Consider the following 17,654-nt stretch of genomic DNA (forward strand, 5'->3'; position numbering starts at 1 on the left):
GCCTGCCCTTGAGCTCACAGTCTACTGAGAAAGGTAAACAAACAAATTATTAGAACACAATAGGGTTAAGTGCTAGAGTGAAGGTACAGAACAGCTGCATAGAGGAGACAGCAACTAATGCTGCCTGAAGGTACCAAGGAAGAGATGGCATTGGAGTTTGAAGTGTAAAGATGAGTGACATTTTAGCACCGCTGAGGTGGCAGAAGGGCATTCCGGGCAGAGGGAACAGCATGTGCAAAGACAAGGAGGTAAAACAAGAGCAGGGTTGGTTCAGAGAATGGTACTGAAGGGGAGAGAAAGGCTGGGTTGTGTGCCACACTAGAAAGTTTGGTCTTTATGCTGCAGGCACTGGGGAGCCTTTGAGCGCACCACTCTCCACCTTGTTCACAAGGATATCATAAGACACTCTGTTAAATGCTTTGCTTTAATCTAGTTACATTATGTCTATGACACTTTCCTGGCCTTCCAGTCTACAAGCCCTCACCAAAGTAGGAAATGAATTAGTTATGCATTATTAATTTTATTAATTCTTAGAAAATCTACAATGGCCCTTAATGATCCCTACTCTTCCCCCATGGGCTCACAAAGTACTGGTTTAATAATTTGCTTTAGAACTTTGTCAGACTTATCACAAACTCCTTATCACTTGGTAGTGGACAGAATCCATACTTATTTGAAAACTGAGATACTGAACCTCTCCAGTCTTCTCTTGCTTTAGAACTTTTCACTTTAGTGACAGTGACGCTTTCGTTCCATGATCTCATTTGCAAGTATATTCAGTGCCCTACCCAGACCCACCTCCTTGAATCCATTTAAAATTGTCTAAGTGCTCTCCTATCATCTCAACCACCCTGAGCTTTAATTTTCACTTTTACAAGAAATTTTTAGTTTTTGTTTGTTAAAGTAATATAGGCTTATTATGAAATATTTAGAAAATGGGAAAGAATGTAGAAGAAAACAGAAAATCACCTGCAGCCTTATCAGCACCCAGAGATGATCATTTATGACATTTTAGTGTATTCTCTTCTATACTTGTTTCTATGTGCTTGTTTATTTTAGCATATTTCATCAAATCTAAGATGTCATAAACTGTAAGGTACACATTATTTTACATGATTTAATAAAGAAAAATGTTGCCAATTATTATTTAAGATACTATCAATTGTAAGATGATCTCAAGTTCAGAGATACTGAAATGTGAAAAACAATAGTCAAAATATAGTATATTTACTATTTTACAAAAATTGAAGTATTCTCTATATATGCTATTCTATAAACTGTGTTTGTTCACCTACTAAATTATAAACATCTTGGCTGCACAGTACACGGCAAGAACATGCTGTCATTTATTTAGGCAACTATCATCATTTAGGTATTTTTCAAATTTTTATTATGATAAGCAGCACGATGATCAATCTCTGTACTTGTATTTTTCACACTTGTAAGATAATTTATTTAGGGTAAATTACTAGAACTGTTGGCATTTTAAAAAATTTTCTGATACATCTAGTCAAACTATCCCAAAATTCATTTTATTAACTCTCACTGTGTATTACACAAATAATTTGACAAGCAAAAATGGCATATCACATTTTATGTTTGCACTTCCTTGATTGCTAGTGAGGCTGAACATTTTATCACGTTTAGTGGCTGTGTGTGTGTGTGTGTGTATGTGTGAGTGTGTATGTGTATTTGGTGAATTGCCTATGTACTTTGTACATATTTTATTGAAATGCTGTATTTTTTCTATCAATTTGTAGATGCTCTTAAAATGATGTTGATATCCTTTGCTTATCATATATTCTGTAAATATATATAAACATTCTGTAAAAATACTTTGTTTCAATCCTTTGTCTTTCTATTTTGTAGTGTTTTCTGATGCCAGAATTATTTTATTTTTCTCTCTGCTTTAGAAAGTCCTTTTTCACCTTAAAAGTATATAAATATCCATTTGAATTTTCCTCTTTTATGATTTTATTACATTTACTACTTAATCCATTGGAGGTTTCATTGCTATAATCATGTTTTATAGTTTGAATATCTTTTTCCTTGCTACTGCAGACGGACCTATTAGAGGAAGTGTTGCTTTCTTTCCATAACATGTTAGCACATGCTATTTTTCTTAAACAGTAAAGCTACTTCATACTTTCAACTCTAGTCATGACAAAGTATCCTTTTTGGTGTCCTTCGTATTCTTCTCAAATCACAGATCATTCTGGGATTTAGCCAAGTTGACCTCATTCTTTACATTCTATTACGTATCCTTTGCTTTCAGCTTTGGTAAATACAACTTAAATAAGACACATTTTCATGAACTTACCTTGAATTTTTGAAGTCTAGGACAGTGAAAATATCCTTTTAAAAAAGGAGACTTCTTTTAAAAAAAGAAATTCTATCACCACTATTTCATTGCTGGAAAAGAAAGTCAACTGGACTCATGGCAATGGCCCTGAACCTGGAGTCCAAAGACAGACTTCAGGACAACTATGAACCCTGAAAGTACATGCCACATTTTGATGTAAATGCATTTTTTTTTTTCTGGGGAGTAGTTCCAAAGCATTTATCCAATACTTAAAGAGACATCTGACATAAAAAAATGTTACTAAATAGTTAATACTTATTGAGTCCTATGTGCCCGGTTCATTTAAAGCACTTTACATGTATAAACTCATATAATACTCATAACCACCCTATAAGACAGATGCAATTATCGCCGTTTTATAGATAAGGAAAATGAGGCACAGAGAACTAAATGGCAAAACTGGTGTGTGAAGCCAGGGAGTCTGTCTCAAACGCACAGTTTTACATATTAAACTAGACTGTTAGGAATTAATAGGATATTTAAGTTCAAGATGGTAAGATTGTAAGTCAAATGGCCAATGGTAAAAAAAAATCAAGTATATGTCAAACAAAACTTTTTATTATTGATGACTGATCTCTTGCTCACTTGGTTCAATTACGTTCTCATCTGATCTACTTCAAGCTGCAAACACACCCTTTGTGAGAACTGAGACAGTGAAATCTGAAAGAAGAAACTGGCATATTAAATATTCAAATTTACCTTGTGGCCCAGGAGATGCCACCTTTGGGCCAGTGATCTCCAGGTTTGCTTGGTTATGATGTACATTTTCTGCCTGATTTGATTCTACCTTTTTCCCAGGAGCTTTCTTATGATCTCCTTTGGGTTTCTTTACACGTTTGACTTGGAATGTGATCTGGGAAACGAAAACATGTTAGGGACAAATGAGACCAGTTATCACTTCTGTCCATGGCTGTGGGTATTGGTGGCTTTAAGAATAATCAGTCTTGTGCTAGGGTTAATTTCTTTCCTTCCGTTTAATTCTTAAAGTTCTAGATGAAAAATGTTTAGTGAAATAAACAAAATAACCTAGCCTTGAAGGGTATAGAGGAAACTGAAAAGTAAGATGTCTGAACTGGGCTGTTCCCAAGTCTGCAGGCTTTGAGTGTGGTTTCACACCCATCCCACTTCCTTTGCCTCCTGGAAGAGCCAGCAATACCTAAGTAACATGAAATGCTTCTGGCAGTACAATTCCCATGTGAAGGCTGACTGGAGCGTGGAATAAAGTAGAGCCACACACCCAACAGAACCCTTACACTTTGCAAACTAGGAGCACCTCCCACACCTCCAAAGACCTGGGCTACAAGTTGATAAGAATTGAGTTAGCAAACACTTACCCACTCTGTTGCTTCATCATCTTCACTTCTGCAGTCTCCATAGCAAGAGCTTCTGGCCACTCCATCCTGGGGACCTTTCTTCAGTACTCGTATCCCCTGTAAGTCCAGACGCCGTCCTTTCATCTCTAGTGCTCCCCCAAAGCCTTCCAGAGGCCATGCCTGTTGAAATTCATCCACCAAAGCTAAAATCTCTTCTGACATTTTTGTTTCATCTGAATTCTCCATCTCATCAGAACCATTGCTTTCCTCAACCACTGTACCTGCAATTCAAGTGCCAGCATGTTATTAAAAATTACAATTACTCAAGTACTTGAGGGACTCCAACCATGCTTTCTGAGAAAAGTTCTGGCTCTGTTTAGAGGCACTTCTATAGTCCATCTTCATAAAAATACCATTCAACGTCTTCAAAATTCATAATATAATATCTTTGTCATCAAGCTTTTGTAAAAAACCTGGCTGAGCACAATGGCAGCAGCTAGATGGCGGGAGGTCATAGATTATGTCACTAGTGAGCATGAAGATGGCCATTTTATTTTTTAAAATTATTTTTAAAATAAATTTATTTATTTGGGCTGTGTTGGGTCTTTGTTGCTGCACGCAGGCTTTCTCTAGTTGCAGTGAGCGGGGGCTACTCTTCGTTGTGGTGCGCGGGCTTCTCGTTGAGGTGGCTTCCCTTGTTGCAGAGCACAGGCTCTAGGTGCACGGGCTTCAGTAGTTGTGGCACATGGGCTCAGCAGTTGTGGCTCGTGGGCTCTAGAGTGCAGGCTCAGTAGTTGTGGCGCATGGGCTAAGCTGCTCCGCAGCATGTGGGGTCTTCCCGGACCAGGGCTCGTACCCGTGTCCCCTGCGTTGGCAGGCAGATTCTTAATCAATGCGCCACCAGGGAAGTCCTGAAGATGGCTATTTTATATGTGTATTTTTTGGGGGAAAAACCCCAACTTGCTCTAGACATGAGACAGAGATGGCAAAGATGAAGTTTATTATGAAATATTATTTAATATATATATAGGATTCTTCAAGCTTTATTCAAATAGCATATGAAATATCATAGCTGTTCAGACTGTACAGTCTGCCTTAACTGAACAATGATTTGTTTAGTGGAAAATTATCCTAATTCCGCATGAAGGCTCCCGTTTTCACTAATGGGTAATATAAGAAATAGCAATATACTAGTGTAATTTTTTTCTAAAATGGTTATCAAGATATTTATTACGTTGCTCACGTTTCTTATATAAAGACTCTCATGGATGTTTCTCAGTGCAATGGCCTAGTAAAAATTCTCTCTCCTGAGAAGTCAATATGTTTCCATTATTATACACTGCAGGTTACACAACCTTACAAGTTCCTCTCTATGCTTACCTAGAAAGCTTAAGGCAAAATTAGTCTAAGTTTCTTAATAGAATGCCTTCTTTTCTTAAAAAAAATTCTTTACTATTTAACTTTTGCTATTTTGAATTAATGGCTCAATGTTATATTGTGTGTTCTGTGAAAGTTATCTTCAATCCTTTTTGGAAGTGTCCAGGGTACAAAAACAAACAACAAAATGGAATGCCTCCTTTTGTAATAGGTACCCACTGGACAACCTGAGAGCTTGGGGTTGATTGTTCACAAAATGCCAGTCTACGTTATCCCAATAATCTTCAATTGGTAATTCTGGCTCGTTCAGTGATTTAGAACATGGCATTAATAAGGCCAACGTCAGGAATCTCATAACCATATCACCAGACCTATAGCCATAGTGAGTAACTCATTTTAGAAATGCATAGTTTTAGTTTCTGAGGAGGCTTGGGGTAAGAAAGATGGCTGATTACCATGGTTAAAAACAACTTAAAGCTTTGAGCCCCTCTCACAGAAGGTCTGCACATCACCCTTAGCTCTCTGGTGGCATCTCTATATCCTATCCCACTTTCTATTCCAGAATGTGGGAAGGTCGTTGCCAGGCTGAGAGTACTGCAAGAAATCTCGTCATTCTTGAAAAAGCTATAAGGTTCTTCCATTTGTTAACAGGTGACTACAGAATGTACTGTTGCCCTTTCAAGTAAGTTTCTTTTAGGTTTTCTGAACCAATCTGCTAGATTCTGTTGCTTAATATTGTCATTAATGTTCTGAAACAAGAATAAAGTAAAATAGGGGTTTGTAAAGTCTTTTTCTTTAGGGTATTTAGATAAAAATGGTTGGTTACTTGCCAAAATTATGTGGCCAGTAGTATAAATGTAGGGTGGACAAAGAGTTTTTATTTTTAGTTTCTATCTTGTTTGCTACTATATTCCAAATGTCCCACATTGCACCTGGCACACAGCAGGGACAAATAGCTGTAGAATCAATTAATGGGAACTCAGGAATACTTTGCTTTGTGAGATCCTTGAGGATCTGCTGTTCCTCTTTTTGCCCTGTCCTGCTGGAAATTCAAGACTTTTTAAACTCTAAAAAGTGTCATGTTAAAGTACTGTCAACCCAGATGAAAGGTAAGCAAACAGAAAAGCAGGCACCGTGTTTTCAGTATAGTGTCTGGCATACTACGTGATTTACAAACTTCTCAGTAGCTAATCCAGGAAAGCAGCTGAAAAGGATTGCTACAGGGATCCCAAACAGGAACTTAATTAGAATTGCTTGGCAACTGACTTGTAGCAACAGAGCTGTCCCTAAGTACTCCTCATGTTATTTTAGCTTCTTCTCCTTCTTTCTCCTATGGCCATGGGGTTCCTTGCACCTGGTCCTGAGACAGAAGGGGATTTTTGATAGATTTGGCTATAGCCAAGAATACGGGTTTAAAGAAAAGTGGCTTTTGGTCAAAGGTAGACAGCACGTAACTATCTCCCCAGTGTATAGTTAGAGCTGCATAGGGATGCTGTGTGTGGAAGCCTTATTTCCATTCAGTAACTACTACTATCTAGAAAGCATTCATGTTTTTTAGTTGCAAAGAGTTCTGCAAGCCCAGGTCCCAAAGGTTGATACTTCCCTGTGCCCTTACCATATAGTAATCGATATCATTATCAAAAACTTCTTAGAGAAAGGGCCTTTCATTGATGAAAATCAATATTCAATTGAGAGACTATGGAACTTGCTGCTGCTGCTGGCAGCCATTCGGCCTTTTCCAAGGCTGCTGGGGTCGGGGTGATAGCAATTCTTAGAGAACACCACCAAATAAAGGTGAGGAATGGGGAGATCATAAATGTGCTACGAGTGAGAAAACATAAACCAATCTTTATTTATTTAGACCCTATTACATGCCTATCTCCATGCTATATGCTATACAGGTGGGAGCAAAAGAAAACTGGTCCCTAGGAACTAAAGGTAATCAAGCTGGAGACACAAAACTATATATCAATACATTAAACAATGAGAGAACAATTACATTAATTTTTTTTTCTAAGGGAAAAACATAATTGAATGTAGTCACAAAATGCTTCTTACAGGAGAGTAGACTACCTGAGGCAGGATTCAGACAGAATAGAGGTTCAGGGAGGGCACTCCCCGAGTGATGAAACTAAAAAAGCAGGTATGTATATACTCACATACCCATTTACACACATACAGATACAGGCATAAGGAAGGTATATGTGAAGGCACTACTAATTTTAAATTAACTAGAACAAAAAACATATACAGAGTATATCAGCAAATAAGATATTTAGGGAAGGTGGGTGACACTGAGAGTGTCTGGGAAAGTCAGGAAGAAGATTCATTGTAAAGGGAGCCTCTAGTATGTTAAGCAAAGAATAACAAGATGAGAGCCGCAATATTTATAAAGGTTAGATTAGTAAATCAGCGGGTGATTTAGGAGTTAGGGGGTGGAGGACAGAAGGAAGACAGAACAGAAGACAATTAGAAAGGTGCTTCAACAATCTCTATAGGAGTTATATAAAGAGAAGGTGACAGGCTGGGGGTAAATGGGAGATTTCAGAAAGGGAGGGAAAGAGGTATGAAGAAATTTCAATGAAGAAAAATTAATAGAATTTGGTTAATTATATGGATATAATGGCAAACAGAATAAATCCAAAGATGATGTCAAGATTTTTTTACTATGTGAAATTTTAGAATCTGTGAATATGAAAACATAATGTTGTTTACAAAGATGATGGAATTGGTAGAGGACAATAGGATAGTGTTGGGATTTCAGAAGCTTATTCATTAATTCATTTAAACACCTGTTGTTATGTGCTTAAGAATATGCTGAGGGCTCAGGATATAACAACCCATGGAGCTATGGTCTAGGCTAGAATGGATGGAGGAACATATCTCCAGACATTGTCCAATAAGCAGCTGGGAATACAGAAGTCAGGTCTGGAGAGAGGTCCGGACTACAAAGGGATCTTAGAAGATTTTAAGCTATACTTGAAGTAGGAAGAAAAAGTAAATATTAGACTGCTGCTTGCGGGGCAGATGCTATGATGAAAACTGGAAACAGAGAGACTGAGACCCATATCTTTATTTTTTCTTTATCTTCTTCAACATGTACCATTTTCAAACTGGAAAAAGGAGACTAAAAATTGTGAAGTGAAGAGACTGAGCACCCGCAGTGAGGCTTGTATAAGTTCATGTTTTTTCACTTTGATGAATCTTATCTCAGGGTACTGGGAAAACTCACAGTTGACTCTGTGAGGTAATCTGGCAAGAATCACAGGGACAAGGAGAAGTGCTGAGAGATGGAGAGAAGCGTATGTAGTTCTGATTAGAAAAAGAAAAAAAAACACAAAAAAAACAGAGAGAAAGAAGAAAGAAAAAAAAGGAAGGAAAAAAGAAATCCACTATAACTTTGCAATGTTCCAGACACACCTGGAAATTCATGGTCTGGGCACCACAGTTTAAGAGATTTTCAAAGTGGAGCATATTCATAGAAAAGTGACTTGGTGAAAGTACTCAAAACCATGTTAAATGAAGAAGGACTGAATAAATCAAGGGTGATGCCATAGTAGGAAGAGTAGCTGATATACTGCGCATGCGCGCGCACACACACACACACACACAGACATGAAAAATATTTTGCTAGAAAGATTAAAAAAAAATTCCAGACTGAGTACTTCAAGGATGCTGAAGGGACTAAAAACTATAATAAAGAGAAATTATTGAAGAAAATGAGGACATTTAGCTAAAAGAAGCAAGAATATGGTGGGTGGGTAGACAGGAACAATACTCATCTTCAAGTATCTAAGGAAATGTGACATTAGTGAGAGGCAAGACTTTGTTAGCCTCAGAGGGCAGGACTAGAAACGAGAAGTCATATTTTAGCTCAATATTAGGAAAGACTTATGAATGGTCAGAATTGGAATGGGCTACCCAGGGAGAGACTGAGCTGCCCATGCCTGGAGGAGAAGCAGAAGCCAGACTATGCTGGGAACACTACTGAGAGGGAGAGGACCTTCAGAAGGTGATTAAAAAAGGTGGCTGTGTTTGATAAGCAGTATTAATAATCTTGGAAGAGAGGTTTCAAGAAGAGTTTTAGGGAGCAGAGTCTGAAAAGATAAGTGCTACATTCAAAATGAAATAGATCGAGAATAAACAGAGGTAAAGGTCACACATTCAAAGAAATGACCAGCAAGACAAAATCCTTCCTTCAAAGTTTGGACTCAAAACATCTCCTCCAGAAAGTCTTACATGATTAATATCCATTTACTATTAGACTTGGTTTCTGAAGGCAAGCAGGCACATTCTACCTTTAAGGGTATGTTCCTTTGCCTCACAAAATAGAAAGTATACTATGGAATTAGACAAAGTTGGTTTCAAATTAGGACTCCACCACGATAGGACCTTGGGCAATTCTGCCTGGAGTTCTAGTGCCTTCTCTGCAGCAACATGGATAGACTTGGAGGGCATTATGCTAAGTGAAATAAGTCAGACAGAAAAGGCAAATATTGTATGACATCAGTTATGTGGAATCTAAAAAATATAACAAACTAGTGAATATAACAAAAAAGCAGCAGACTCACAGATATAGAGAACAAACTAGAGGTTACCAGTGGGGAGAGGGAAGGAGGGAGGGGCAATATAGGAGTAAGGGATTAAGAGGTACAAACTATTAAGTATAAAATAAACTACAAGGATATACTGTACAACACGGAGAATGGCCAATATTTTATAACAACTATAAATGGAGAATAACCTTTAAGAATCACTAGATCGTACATCTGTAACATATAACATTGTACAGCAACTATACTTCAATTAAAAAAAAGGCAGTGATCTCTTCTTTGCTGTCAGTGTATAAACCTATGGACTGAAGACTTAATGCATGACAATGGCATAAAATTTCAAGCCAGTAATCAGAAAGCACAAAAAGCTTAGATTAAATTACTCAGACTAAGGTAGGCAGGGAAATGATTCACTTCTGAGAAGAAAACAACAATCATGAGTTTTCATTTGCACCAGTGGTGCTCTTCCTTCTTTTATCTGGGTTAGGATAGTTAAGAGAAGACTGAGAATTTGGAGAAAATAACCTAGAAAAGCAAACAGTGAATTGTTCCTGTAATAACTCTTGTGCAAAAATGTCAGGGCCCCCTTTACTGACGTTCATTGGGCAGATACTGTGTGTATGTATTTGTGAGGACTTTAGCTCACAAGCAGCCTCTAAGTCGGGAAGCAGCAGAGTCACGGCTGTGTTTGCATTGATAGAAATGAACATTTCCTGAGTTCCATCTGTGTACTAGTCCATCTCTGTACTGGTACAAATGTTTCCCTAAGTTATTTCATTTAAATATTCAAGAGCACTCTGAGGCTTTTTTTTTTGAGGTAAGGAAGGCTCAGCTAGCCCAAGATTTAACAACTAAGTAGGTGGTGGAGCCAGGACATGATAACAGTATCTCTGACTACAAAACCTACGCTCCACAGATCAGGTTTCTGGGGCAGGAATTCTGGAGCAGATGATGAGCTATTAAAGCAGTAGTTTTTAAAATGTTAATCAGCTACACGATTTTCACCAATCCTTAGCAAAGTGAGAAACAAAACAAGAAAATGTATCTAAAGTTATAATATACACACACAACTTACATCCATCCAGATACACATTTGTTGGTGTAAAGTTGCCAACTGTCCATTTCTGAGAAAGACTGACCTTTATTCTAAGACTGCCTTTGTACTTTTTTGATATTAAAATGTTGTCTTTTAAAATAATGGTAATAACAGATGCTACTTTTCTTTAAAAATGAACTTACAAATTAAAAAATAAAGTTCTAATCTATCAACCCCCTATTTTTTAAAAAAATTTTACTTTATTTTTTTTATACAGCAGGTTCTTATTAGTTATCCATTTAACACATATTAGTGTATTTATGTCAATCCCAATCGTCCAATTCATCACAGCACCAACATCACCCCTGCCAATTTTCCCCCTTAGTGTCCGTATGTTTGTTCTCTACATCCGTGTCTATTTCTGCCCTGCAAACTGGTTCATCTGTACCATTTTTCTAGGTTCCACATATATGCATTAGATATGTTTTTCTCTTTCTGACTTACTTCACTCTGTATGACAGTCTCTAGATCCATCCATATCTCTACAAATGACCCAATTTCATTCCTTTTTATGGCTGAGTAATATTCCATTGTATATATGTACCACATCTTCTTTATCCATTCGTCTGTCGATGGGCATTCAGGTTGCTTCCATGACCTGGCTATTGAAAATAGTGCTGCAATGAACAATGGGGTGCATGTGTCTTTTTGAATTATGGTTTTCTCAGGGTATATGCACAGTAGTGGGATTGCTGGATCATATGGTAATTCTATTTTTAGTTTTTTAAGGAATCTCCATACTGTTCTCCATAGTGGCTGTATCAATTTACATTCCCACCAACAGTGCAAGCGGGTTCCCTTTTCTTCACACCCTCTCCAGCATTTGCTGTTTGTAGATTTTCTGATGCCCATTCTAACTGGTGTGAGGTGATATCTCATTGTAGTTTTGATTTCTATTTCTCTAATAATTAGTGATGCTGAGCAGTTTTTCATGTGCTTCTTGGCCATCTGTATGTCTTCTTTGGAGAAATGTCTATTTACGTCTTCTGCCCATTTTTTGATTGGGTTGTTTTTTTAAATATTGAGCTGCATGAGCTGTTTATATATTTTGGAGATTAATCCTTTGTCCACTGCTTCATTTGCAAATATTTTCTCCCATTCTGAGAGCTATCTTTTTATCTTGTTTGTAGCTTCCTTTGCTTTGCAAAAGCTTTTAAGTATCATTAGGTCCCATTTGTTTATTTTTGTATTTATTTCCATTACTCTAGGAGGTGGATCAAAAAAGATCTTGCTGTGATTTATGTCAAAGAGTGTTCTTCCTATGTTTTCCTCTAAGAGTTTTATAGTGTCTGGTCTTACATTTAGGTCTCTAATCCTTTTTGAGTTTATTTTTGTGTATGGTGTTAGGGAGTGTTCCAATTACATTCTTTTACATGTAGCTGTCCAGTTTTCCCAGCACCACTTATTGAGACTGTCTTTTCTCCACTGTATATCCTTGCCTCCTTTGTCATATATTAGTTGACCATAGGTGCGTGGACTTATCTCTAGGCTTTCTATCCTGTTCCATTGATCTATATTTCTTGTTTTTGTGCCAGTACCATATTGTCTTGATTACTGTAGCTTTGTAGTATATAGTCTGAAGTCAGGGAGTCTGATTCCTCCAGCTCCAGTGTTCTCCCTCAAGACTGCTTTGGCTATTCGGGGTCTTTTGTGTCTCCCTCTAGTTCTGTAAAAAATGCCATTGGTAATTTGACAGGGATTGCATTGAATCTGTAGCTTGCTTCGGGTAGTATAGTCATTTTCAGAATATTGATTCTTCCAATCCAAGAACATGGTATATCTCTCCATCTGTTTGTATCATATTTAATTTCTTTCATCAGTGTCTTATAGTTTTTTGCATACAGGCCTTTTGTCTCCCTAAGTAGGTTTATTCCTAGGTATTTTATACTTTCTGTTGCAATGGTAAATGGGAGTGTTTCCTTAATTTATCTTTCAGATTTTTTATCATTAGTGTACAGGAATGCAAGAGATTTCTGTACATTAATCTTGTATCCTGCATCTTTACCAAATTCATTTATTAGTTCTAGTAGTTTTCTGGTGGCATCTTTCAGATTCTCTATGTATAGTATTATGTCATCTGCAATCAGTGACAATCTGTATTCCTTTTATTTCTTTTCCTTCTCTGATTGCCGTGGCTAGGACTTCCAAAACTATGCTGAATAATAGTGGACATATAATAATGTCCACTATAATATAATAATAATAATAGAGAGTGGACATCCTTGTCTTGTTCCTGATCTTAGAGGAAATGCTTTCAGTTTTTCACCATTGAGAATGATGTTTGCTGTGGGTTTGTCATATATGGCCTTTATTACGTTGAGGTAGGTTCCCTCTATGCCCACTTTCTGGAGAGTTTTTATCATAAATGGGTGTTGAATTTTGTCTAAAGCTTTTTCTGCACCTATTGAGATGATCATATGGTTTTTATTCTTCAATTTGTTAATATGGTGTATCACATTGATTGATTTGCATATATTGAAGAATCCTTGCATCTCTGGAATAAATCCCACCTGATCATGGTGTATGATCCTTTTAATGTGTTGTTGGATTTTGTTTACTAGTATTTTGTTGAGGATTTTTGCATCTATATTCATCAGTGATATTGGTCTGTAATTTTCTTTTTTTTGTAGTATCTTTGTCTGGTTTTGGTATCAGGGTGATGGTGGCCTCATAGAATGAGTTTGGGAATGCTCCTTTCTCTGCAATTTTTTGGAAGAGTTTGAGAAGGATGGGTGTTAGCTCTTCTCTAAATGTTTGATAGAATTCACCTGTGAAGCCATCTGGTCCTGGACTTGGAAAATTTTTAATCACAGTTTCAATTTCATTACTTGTGACTGGTCTCCTCATATTTTCTATTTCTTCCTGGTTCAGTCTTGGAAGGTTATATCTTTCTAAGAATTTTTCCATTTCTTCCAGGTTGTCCATTTTATTGGCTTAGAGTTGCTTGTAGTAGTAGTCTCTTAGGATGGTTTGTATTTCTGTGGTGTCTGTTGTAGATTCTCCTTTTTCTTTTCTAATTTTATTGATTTGAGTCCTCTCCCTCTTTTTCTTGATGAGTCTGGCTAAAGGTTTATCAATTTTGTTTATCTTCTCAAAGAACCAGCTTTTAGTTTTATTGATCTTTGCTATTGTTTTCTTTGTTTCTATTTTATTTATTTCTGCTCTGATCTTTATGATTTCTTTCCTTCTACTAGCTTTTGGTTTTGTTGGTTCTTCTTTCTCTAGTTCCTTTAGGTGTAAGGTTAGATTCTTTGAGATTTTTCTTGTTTCTTGAGGTAGGCTTGTATTGCTATAAACTTCCCTCTTAGAACTGCTTTTGCTGCATCCCATAAGTCAAACCCCTATTTCTGAGAACCACAGGCAAATGACACACAGTGTACAGAAGCTGAAGGCCTGAGGATGAGGTTTAGTTATACGTCACCTACTGAAGATGTTAGACAAGGTACCTAACTACTCTGAGTCTCAATTTTCTCAGCTACAAAAAGGGGTTGATATCTATTTCACAAGGTTAATACACAATTCATAACTTTGTAAGGTATAAAGTACCACAAAAAGGTAGTGATTATCATAATAATTTATGGTTACTGGAATGGGCTTAACTATTTGTATTTCTTTAAAATTTCCTACAAAAATTGAATTTTAAAAAATTCTTTAATGTCTATGCTTGACTTTTATTATACCATAGCATTTATATTAAAAAACAGAGTCTTTCTGACTCCTAACCACACTATAGGAAACCTGCTGGTATAAACATGCTAACTTATATATGACTGTGGTCCCTGTCGACTTGTCAGTATCCAAGAATTTAGACACAGTAAAAAAAAAAAAAAAGTTAGTAGCTAAGAGTAAAACTAGTAAGAGTCATCATTATACTATAATTAAATTAGCAATGTGAAAAGGAATGCACCCTAAGAGACAGTCTGCATAATGTTGAAGGGACCTGGCAAACACCTAGCCCCAGCCAGTGCAACCATTCAGTGGTCCCAGTATGGGGATGGAATGGAACTACGTGGGAAATGTGGAACTAAAGAAACTTAAACACTAGGTTATCTGCCTCAAGTAATGATATATTTGGAAAACAAAGAGACAAAGAATAAGATGTTGGTTGGGTTTTATTCTGAATTGTCGTAGGAAAAGACTCTAATTTGGTAGTTATGAGTATTCCACTCATTAAGGAGTTGTATTGGAATAGGAACAGTTTTTGTAAACTGAAAAAAGTACCCCAGGACTTCCCTGGTGGTCCAGTGGTAAGACTCCGTGCTTCCACTGCAGGGGCTGTGGGTTTGATCCCTGGTCGAGGAACTAAGATCCCGCGTGCCCTGTGGCGTGGCCAAAAAAACCCAAACAAACCAAAAAACCCCCAAACCTCTTAACATTACTCATTATCAGCCTCCCTCATGATGTTCATTTGGTTGTATGGGTACCTGATATCAGTAAGAGACATGAGGCTGCCAGGCACTGGAGAGGAGTAGACCCACTGTGAATGAACAAAGTGCCATCTGGTTTAAAAGTCAATTTCTTTTGAGTTGGTAAATGGGAAATTAATTTCCTTAAAGCCCAATGATTTCTGGTAGAACTGATGAAACTAATTCCCCAAACCTGCAAAAGTGAAGGTCACAACTTCCCCCTTTGAGGTCAAGCTTGCTTCTCTTAGACATTGTTTTTTTATACACAATACCACTTAGAAGGAAACACAAGATTTTGTAATTGTTAAATATGTGAATCCAATCTACACAGGAGGGCAAAGGACACATTTCATTACTCTAACAAATATTTACTATACACAGGAATATAAAGTTATAAAGGACACAATATATATATGATGGAACATAAGACATACAAGCAATTAATATTGTATAAAATATGCCTTGACAAAAAGTAGGAACAAGACAGCAAATGGAGCAACTAAATGCTTGGAGGCCTTTGTGAATGCTTCACAGAGGAGATGACATTTGAGCTGGATCTTAGAAATGCATGGGAGTTGTCTATAAAAAGCATAGAATATGCAGGGGTCCTTCCCAGCCTATGCAAAGACACAGAGGCTCAAAGCAGCATGGCACGTGAGGCAAATAGTGAAAGGTCTGTACTTCCTGCTATGCAGAGTACTAGTAGATGGTACAGTTCAGCTGGAGACAGAATCAAGGGCTAAACTGCCTCATATCCCACATTATGACATTTGGACTCTTCCGATAGGTAATAGCTACTGAAAACTTTAAATGTAGGCAACTTACCAGATCAGGTCCGATTTCAGAAACAACTCTTTGGACACACAAGAAATTGGTAACAGGGGTTGTTTCTGCTTTTTAAATTGTATACCAATTTCTATGTATTATCTCTCTCTTTCTCCCCTACACACATACACACCCCCTGCCTCTCTCGCACTCTCCATACAGAGACAGCAGTAAAGGACTAGATATAGGGGAGCCAATCGTGAACCCACTACAACAACCCTGGCAGAAATGAAGAAAGTCTAAATTCAGACAGTGCCACAAAGAATAGATGAAGAGATGATATATTTAACAGGTCTTAGGGATTGACTGGACATAGTGATGACTGGATGAGTTGTGCCATTAACAGGGAGCAAGAATATAGGAGCTAGAAACAGTTCCAGAAGTAGGGCAAAATGAGGACAAGTTCAATTTTAGATATGTTAAGTTTGAAATGGCTGTGGCACATCCAGATAAAGAGACCACTAAAAAGGTAGAAATAAAATCTGGAGTCACAAAGAAATGTCTTAGCTGAAAATACAGATTTAGAGTCATTGGTATACTCTGAAGTATCTGAAACACTAAGAGATAACACATGGAGAACTAAGAAAAGAAGACCAAGGTTAAGATCCTGGGTAAAAAAAATAAAGGGCAAAGTAAAGAATAAGTGAATGACATTGAAAAAAGATATTCTGAGGACAAGGAAAAGAACCAAGAACAAGTGATATCCCAGAAGCCAAGAGGAGAAGAAGGAGAAAGTTTCAAGCGAGGAGTTGTGCACAGTTCCAAAGGCAGAAAAGAGGTTAAGCAGGATGAGTACTTAAAAGAAGTCACTGGGCTTCCCTGGTGGCGCAGTGGTTGAAAGTCCGCCTGCCGATGCAGGGGACGCGGGTTCGTGCCCCGGTCCGGGAGGATCCCACATGCAGCGGAGCGGCTGGGCCCGTGAGCCATGGCCGCTGGGGCTGCGCGTCCGGAGCCTGTGCTCCACAACGGGAGAGGCCACAACAGTGAGAGGCCCACGTACCGCAAAAAAAAAAAAGAAAAAAAAAGAAGTCACTCATTTTGGCAATTATAAATTGATAATCTTGAAACTTTTTAGCACAGCATAGCTCGAAATGTGGTCATAAAATGGAATTTTAGGAAAGGGCCTGGTAGACTTGCCTGTTATTTCAAATCTTTAAATTTTATTGGGTTAGTATAAATACAACTTGCTTTTTTTTCAACGACTTACTCAATAGACTAATGACATTAAGAAGAAAGACTAGTACATAAATCAAATTTGTTCTAGCAAATGAAGATGTTGAGGTGGAGAAAACAGAAAGAAGTGTGCAGAGCATTTTCACTTTATAGCTTGCCTTCTGCCTCCCAATCTTGAGGGTCACCCTCATGATCTACAATATAGTAAGTGACTGTTAAAAGAAAGAACAAACGCTTGAGAGTAGAGAAAAGCCTAAGCTTCAAGTTGAGAGTTGATTTTACTCCAGAAGCACAGCTCAGGTCAAATCAACTTACTTTCAAGTCTAAGGACATCTGAGTCCCTCCCTGAATTCTCAACAGAGAGCACAGGGTCTTCCTCTGTTCCTGTCTCAGAGGGCTCTTCTTCAGCAGCATCCAGTGACTGTGAGTTGTCAAAATATTTCTGTTTGTCATGGCTGTTGTCCAGGGTTTTCACATGACAATTACCTCAATGACAAGAGACACAGATAGAGCACATTAGAAACCTCTCTTGTGTAGTCCCATAGCTCT

At 37.6% G+C, this 17,654-nt stretch overlaps 1 protein-coding gene across 2 annotated transcripts in view; it reads right to left on the reverse strand.

Annotated features, from left to right (window-relative positions):
- Positions 1–17,654, reverse strand: part of TTC17 (tetratricopeptide repeat domain 17) — a 154,656-nt gene that overhangs the window by 41,477 nt on the left and 95,525 nt on the right. For both annotated transcript variants that reach the window (XM_060104675.1, XM_060104674.1), the window contains exons 17-19: positions 17,421–17,591; positions 3,697–3,956; positions 3,062–3,215 (exon numbers count right to left, since the gene is read on the reverse strand). In XM_060104675.1, coding sequence (XP_059960658.1) covers positions 3,062–3,215; positions 3,697–3,956; positions 17,421–17,591 — 585 coding nt within the window. The remainder of the gene's footprint in view (positions 1–3,061; positions 3,216–3,696; positions 3,957–17,420; positions 17,592–17,654) is intronic.

This window comes from Mesoplodon densirostris, chromosome 7 (assembly GCF_025265405.1).
Source record: "Mesoplodon densirostris isolate mMesDen1 chromosome 7, mMesDen1 primary haplotype, whole genome shotgun sequence".
In the NCBI taxonomy this organism is placed as follows: Eukaryota; Metazoa; Chordata; class Mammalia; order Artiodactyla; family Ziphiidae; genus Mesoplodon; species Mesoplodon densirostris.